This window comes from Triticum aestivum, chromosome 3A, assembly GCF_018294505.1.
Source record: "Triticum aestivum cultivar Chinese Spring chromosome 3A, IWGSC CS RefSeq v2.1, whole genome shotgun sequence".
Classification (NCBI taxonomy): Eukaryota; Viridiplantae; Streptophyta; class Magnoliopsida; order Poales; family Poaceae; genus Triticum; species Triticum aestivum.
In genome coordinates, this window is record NC_057800.1 from 740,518,883 (window position 1) to 740,525,936 (window position 7,054).

General features: G+C 47.0%; 1 protein-coding gene across 1 annotated transcript; it reads right to left on the reverse strand.

The window, feature by feature from the left end:
• Window positions 1–409: 409 nt before the first annotated feature.
• On the reverse strand, window positions 410–4,535 carry LOC123059631 (wall-associated receptor kinase-like 8). The gene is made up of 3 exons (XM_044482150.1): window positions 3,474–4,535; window positions 2,833–3,300; window positions 410–2,192 (listed from the first exon to the last, which is right to left on the reverse strand). The coding sequence occupies exons 1-3, from the start codon at window positions 4,399–4,401 to the stop codon at window positions 721–723; spliced, it is 2,868 nt and encodes a 955-aa protein (XP_044338085.1). The 5' UTR covers window positions 4,402–4,535; the 3' UTR covers window positions 410–720.
• Between the last annotated feature and the right edge of the window lie 2,519 nt (window positions 4,536–7,054).

Sequence of the window (7,054 nt, forward strand, 5' to 3'; positions counted from 1 at the left end):
GACCGTGGTCACCGTGAGCAGCACCTCGCGCGTCAGATTGTTCAGCAGGTATCCGAGGACCTGTTGATCCTCCCTGACCCAGAGTGGGTGGAGAGGGTTGGGCGATGAAGTCTCCTTGCCGTCTTTGGTGGTGACAAGGAGTCTCGCCGGCTCCGGCTGAGTGCCATCGACATAGCCGAAGACACCGGCGCCACGCAGCTAGGGAATGACTTGCGTGCGCCATAGCACATAGTTTGTGCGCGTCAGCTTATCGGTAACCTGGCCACTGAGGCTGGTTTGGGAGGCGCTGGAGGAGGAAGACATGGCTAGGGCTAGATGGAGTTCGTATGGAGCTTAGATGGGAAAATGATGGCTCTGAGTACCATGTGCGATAGCTGGAAACGTCTTTTCCTGTTGAGGCCGACGGGTTCGTGTTATATAGCGTGGGGTGCACCTCCCAACCATAGCGCATACATTGTTGAGATTACATATGAGAGGGAGATATTCAAGGAAGGGATAGAACTTGGAGAGAAAGGAAAAGGAAAAGAAACCTATCTCTATCTATCTATCCGAACTACCTGGTGCGCGGGGGTGCAACATATCATGTGTTTAACACTCCCTACCTTGTACAGTACCAAGCTAGTGCATTGTACTATTGATTGATTAAATTTCAATCCCAGTTGCGAGCTCACAAAAGAAAATATATAATCAATCATCAACTATAAAATTCACTGAACGCATCTAGCGTGCTAGACTAGCTGATGCCATGAACTCTTCCTGCAGGTCGTAGCAACCTTGGCTGTCTCTTGACTCTAAGTTGTATCTGCAATCCACTAACGTGGCTGACGACTGGAAAGCAACTTTAACTCCTCGAGTTAACAACATTGGTTGTGTTTGTTCTTCATTTATTACATTCGCTTGACATGAGTTTGCCCTTCTTGTTCGTAATATCTGCAACTCAACCTCAACTTGTTTCATGGTGGGTCTTTCTTCACCACGCAGTCTTAAGCACAACTCTGCAAGACTGGCAACATCGATGATCTCATCCTTAGTTGCTTCCTCAAGGACTTCAGAGTTCAGTATGTCGGCGATCCCTCCCTCGTTCAATGCCCTTATAAAGTAGTGTGACAAGTTCTGCATTGTGCCTGATTCACTCCTGATGATAGGCTTCATTCTAAGAAGCAACTCCACTAGTACCACACCAAAACTATACACGTCACTCTTCTCATTTAACTGCCTGGTATGGAAGTACTCTGGATCTAAGTACCCAAATGTACCTTGCACATTTGTAACAATGTGTGTTTGATCAACTGGAACCAATCTAGAAGCACCAAAATCTGAAACTTTAACTCTGTAGTTCCCATCCAGGAGTATGTTTGACGATTTCACATCACGATGGAAGATTGATATTGAAGCCGCTGAGTGGAGATAAGATAGTGCTCCTGCTATTTCCGTGGCAATCCTTAAGTAATCATCCCAGGACAAAGAAAAACTAGTGCTTGAGTCAGCATTTAAGACTTGAGACAGTGAGCCACAAGATATATATTCATACACGAGCAGTGGAACCTCAGTTTCCAGACAACACCCAAAGAGCTTCACAATGTTTCTATGATTTACTTGTGAGAGGATAGCGACCTCATTGATGAATTGAGTGATCTCAGCCTTTTTAATGACCTTGGACTTTTTTATTGCAACCACACGTTGATCAGATAACATGCCTTTATAAACCATGCCATGCCCCCCAGAGCCAATGATGCGGGCCGTATCAAAGTTGTCTGTTGCTTTCTCTAGCTCTTCTAATGAGAAAATCTTTGTTTTGTCATTTGCACTTTCATCAGATGATATCAATGTTTCTAGGAGAAGACCTTGGTTATTCCGAAAATAATTCTTCCGTAGTTGTCGTTGAACATTTCTTTTCCATATACGAATGAGAAATACTGTACCAAAACTCAGAGCTAGAATGCTGAAGCCACCAGATGACCCAATGATAATACGTGAAGGCATTAAGCTCTGTAAGTTTCTTTTTATCCTTTTTATCAAACATAACCATGACTTAGTCTTACCTGAAAGCAGAATATGTTGTTTTGTTGTTGTACACTGCATTTTGTGTAGATCGTACTCGGTCTTGTGAGGACATTCAGTACAATAGAAGCTTCCTTCAATATTATGGCATATCCCTTTACAAATGTTTGGTTGAAGGCATTCATCAATATCTGAAATTAACAATATCTCGCTAAGATGCGCCAATAAACAAATATAGGTGGATACATATTAGTATATTACATAACATAGAACGCAATGGATCATCCAATTAATATGGAATACAACATGTTAAGAAACCTACACAAATGATATTAATCAAACAGAAACTAGAGAAGCAGTTTTGGGTGTAATGTTCAAGGCACCATATGTTTTAAAATTAGCACACACCTAATATAAGCTCTTGGGAAAGTTGAGATGTACTCACTCTTTTTCTTTCTATGTGTCCACAACTCACCATGTGCACAAATAAAGAAAGCACAGATATAAAAATGATTTAAATTAAGAGAATATACCTTGTCAAAACGATATACTATTATGATCACTTTACCTCTTCCAAAGCATTTAAACTGGGGTAGAGGGTGAAAACAATGTAATAAGATGGCATGGCATGGCATGCTGATGAGATCTACCAGAGGTATTAATAATATGGCATTTAGCCATAACTCATTTTTATGCTGAAGAAAAGAACATGACATGTGCATATGACATTCTTCGCAGCGTAATAACCACTTGGACAATACACAACATGAAAGCTCTTAAATATAACTGTTAAGAGCTCTGAGCTGAGCGAGGGACAATGTGTGTAGTTACCTTGACAACCACTTTGGGTGTATGGATTTCCTCGGAAACCATCCGAGCATTTACAGCGGTACCCAATGTAGCTCCATTCACCATCTACTGCTACACACTTGCTGTTGGTACTTACACAAGCATAACCAGATATATTCCGTTGGGCCTCTATGCAACTTAGATTAGCTGCAACCCACTGCATAGAATAGAAGTAGCCATATCCAACAAAAAGAGCACGCCTGCTAAATATGTGGTAAAATGATGCACCTTGTTGGTCAGGCCAGATGGACTTAATGGTCCCTTGGTAAACATTCAGGTCCATAACCTGGTCAAGCCCAAACATTAGGACAGCTGATGATGCCATATTTGTACAGTTGAGCTGGAATTCTTCCCTGGCAAAGCAACCCTCTTCTAAGCCGAATGGGTACGGCACACTAATGTTACCACACCAACGGGTACAATTAGCTCTGCTCGGAATTGGATTATACCCTATAGTTTGACCAGTAGAAGGTTAGAATGCATTCAAGTTCTAATGTCCAAAATACCTAATCACGGCTATGTATTTTTCTTTTTTTTTGATTAAAAGAGGGGGTTTCCCTCCGATTTCATTAATGAAACCAACGGCTATGTATTTGGTCGCCTGATTAAGAAAGAAAGTTTACCTTTGTCTCTGGAACAGCCATCTTGAATGAAGGGGTTGCCTGCATAGCCGGCACTGCAGATGCAGTTGTAGCCGTCAGTTGATGTCACGCTATGGTCGCCGCACAAGGAATGCTTGCCGATACAAGCATACCTTGTCCTGTTTCGCATGGCGCTAGCACAATTTTGTTGATCCACTATATTCCACAAAACTGTGCCGCCGCCACCATCACTTATGCTGATTCTATCCCACAGCATAGAGGTCTGGTTTGAGCGTGTTCCAGTGCTAGTTTTGCCGTGGTGGTGGACAAATTTGAGTTGAAAAGCATCAGGAAGCAGGCCAGTGACAGGAAAACTGCAACATCCAATGCCACTGCACTTGAGCCTAGCCATGGTCTCTGTGATAACTTGGTCCGGGCACACAGTCGTACAGATCCATGTTGTTCTGTGTGTGTTGTTGTTGACCCAATACACATCCAGGTCGCAACCAGTGATGTTCAGAATGGTTTCCCCACGGCTGAAGGATCTACCAGGAGGTTGGAAAGACAAGTAGTAGACATGGACACCAGATTTCATGGGGATGGTACGCCAGAAGGAGGTACTGATGCTTTTGTGAGTGTGGTAGTAATCCCCACCGCTACCAACAACGATGTTGTCGATCACCTCGGTGATTCCGTCGCACAAGAAGAGCCTGGGAGGCTGAGCAGTGTCATTGCAAATGAGGCTGAAGTCAGGATCCCGAGAGCACCTTGATCCCATGCCAAAGGGGTAGTCGAAGCTCAGATTGCCACAGCTCTTGGGGCAACCATCAAGTGTGGCAAGTGATGGATGTGCCCAATTCCCTTCTGGGTTGTGGCTTGTTACAACTCCAGATGCTAGCACCATTAGCTTTCCTAGTGAACCTAGTAGCAGCAGAGAGAGTGATGCGTACATCATCGGCAAGAAGCCCATGATCCACACACCTTTCACAGCTCCAAATTTCACTCGAAATTCAAGTTCAGGCTGGAGACTTAACAGTGGGTATGTGGTGAACGTCTCAGCTGGGAGGCCTTCTCTTGTAATGTACCACTTTCATGACTGGCAAATTTATGGTGGCATGGCGAAGAACAAGAAAAGTAAGGACTCCAGTCCAGAGGATGTTGATGTGGTTGATTTTTTCTTGTGGCGTTGCTGCCGCAGAGTGACCTCTCAAGTCAGTCAATGCCTGACTTCTTGTGCAGGATATTCTAGCCCATCGAAGGGGGTGTTTGACAAGTCTTTGACAGCCGGCTCATTTATTCCCAGAATAAATCGCATTGCATTATTGCCTGGCTTGTGGTTCATGCTGCAGAGATAGACAGTGAATGCCATCGACAGTGAGACCCGGCTGCCAATCTTCAGTGCCACCTAGTGAAGATAAGCTAACTGATCGCTTCCAACCGAGATAAGCTGCAACGGAGGGCAGACTAGTAAAGTGAATATTGTGCACAGAGTAAATCAACCATGCCCTATGCCAAGGAGTTCCTGACGAGCCAAGGAGTTCTTTTTCTTGGAAAAGGAGGAAGACTCCCGGCCTCTGCATCTGGACGATGCGTGCAGCCACTTTATTAATTATTCATAAAAAATCTTACAAAAAAATACAACAGTAAGTCTAAAGCCACCGTCTAGACAACATTTGCCGCTGCTTCCTATCCAATTGATGAAGGGATGCTGATAGTCCGGGTCTAATACTACAGACCTCGCAGCCAGTGGTGGAGCTAGCCCGTCCATGGAGCCGGGGCAAAATACAAAGGGGTGTGCTCCATAGGCATTTGCCCACAAAGACTGGTGATTAATTCTCAGTCCCTTAGTGTAATTTAATGGAAGTATTTGGGCAGAGCCCGGGCAGCTGCCCAGGGTCGCTGGGAGGGTGGCTCCGCCACTGCTCACAGCCAAGGCTAACATCTAAGACCTGAGGCTCCAACCTAGCCACTTGCCGGGTCTGGGGGCACACATCGGTCCGGTGCGCTCTCAGAGGCCGCCGCCGCCAACTGCCACCGCTCCATCTTCAGAGTTGTACTGAGCATCAACCTTGCTCGGTCTAGCTGTCGTCGATGCCACCATGGTGCCCAACGGCAACACCTCCCTACGCGCAAACAGCTAAGCACGTCGCGGTTGCCACCGATACACCTCAGCACCATGCTGCCAAGTATCACCAGCCAACACAGCTTGAAGTCTTTGGAAGATCGGTCGTGCGTAGCACCTGCCGACCAGGCCTGATAAAGCGTAGCACCTGTCGGTCAGGCATAACTACATCTCCACCGAAGCTCCATGCAAGGCGAAGCCGCTCCACCTCCTGCCTCTGACTTCCAGTGCTGCTCCACAAACGATACTCTCAAGAGAGAAACGACACCGCAGTGCCGCCATAGTCCAATCTGGAACACCAGATCCTAGGGTTTCCCCCGGAGCAGCATGAGTGAGTCGACAGTAGTTACACGACGATGTGTTCATCAAGGTAACGCCGTAGAATGCCGCCATCGCCTGCCGTCGGCTCAGTTTTCACCGGCAACCATGTCTCCCCAACTCGCAGCCGGGACTAGATGATGGATCTCGAGATCTGATCACCAAGCCTCTAGCCGGCCACCTCCGACGAAGAAGATGACCACCACCGCTGGCTACACCGGCCAGAACAGATCTGCCAGAGGTGCCACCGAGCAGTCCACCAGGCCCTCGACGCCGTCGCCGATCTAAAGCCAGATGACGTGCCGCCGAAGACCGCAATGCGCCGTCGCCCGATCTAGGCCAGCAGCCGCCCGTGGCCCAAGGCAGGGCCGACCACCGCCGTCATCGTTAAACCATCGCCGCCGCTTCTCGATTGGCCGCACCTCCACGCACGTTGGGGCCCCGCCACCCCTGAGACGTGGGAGGGAGGAAGGGCCGCCACCACTGTCGGCCTTCGGGCGTAGGCCGGTGGCGGCGGGAGGTAGGAAGGAAGATGAGTTAGGCTCCGACGGCAGTTAGGGTTGGGGTGCGACCTGAGTCGCCCGAGTGGGGGGCGACGCGGGGGTGTTTCTCCTACCGAGCCAAGGAGTTCTTGGCGAGCTTAAACAACAATGGTAGCGACGTGTACTACAAGGAAGACGGAATCATCGACAATGACGTGCAGGGGATCACGTCGGTAGGGTACTACGTGTTGAGTGGTGCTCAACCTTGTCCTCCAGATCTTTAGCCAAGTTTCTCAGATCGCGCTTCTCCTATTTTGGCATCCCGTGATCTTTTGTTTTATTTTCCACTGATCATGTTATGACAAGCGGCCAACGGTTTTAGGTTATCACGTCACGCAACTCTGAAAAAAAGAGAACATGTTATCTATCTCATACGGGTTTGATCTTCTGTAATTTTTTCCACAACATGCCTCATAAACATCTTGACACAACGCGCATGCCTGTAACTAAGTCACTCCACATGTGAAGGTAATCATATTAATCAGTTTTCATAAACAAGCGCGGCTCCAACCAATAAACTCGTACAATTATCTTGAAATAAATGGACTTACAATACCAATCTTTGTCACATTGTTTTCCCCTTGAATACGAGCGCATGCGGAGCTTACAAAGGTGGAAACATAATCATGCATTATTGCATC

Coding starts and splice junctions, on each gene's coding strand:
- LOC123059631 (XM_044482150.1), bottom strand. CDS start 4,401: ATGGGCTTCTTGCCGATGATGTACGCATCACTCTCTCTGCTGCTACTA. Junction 3,301..3,473: donor TGGCTGTTCCAGAGACAAAG/GTAAACTTTCTT, acceptor GTCAAACTATAG/GGTATAATCCAATTCCGAGC. Junction 2,193..2,832: donor CACCCAAAGTGGTTGTCAAG/GTAACTACACAC, acceptor TGTTAATTTCAG/ATATTGATGAATGCCTTCAA.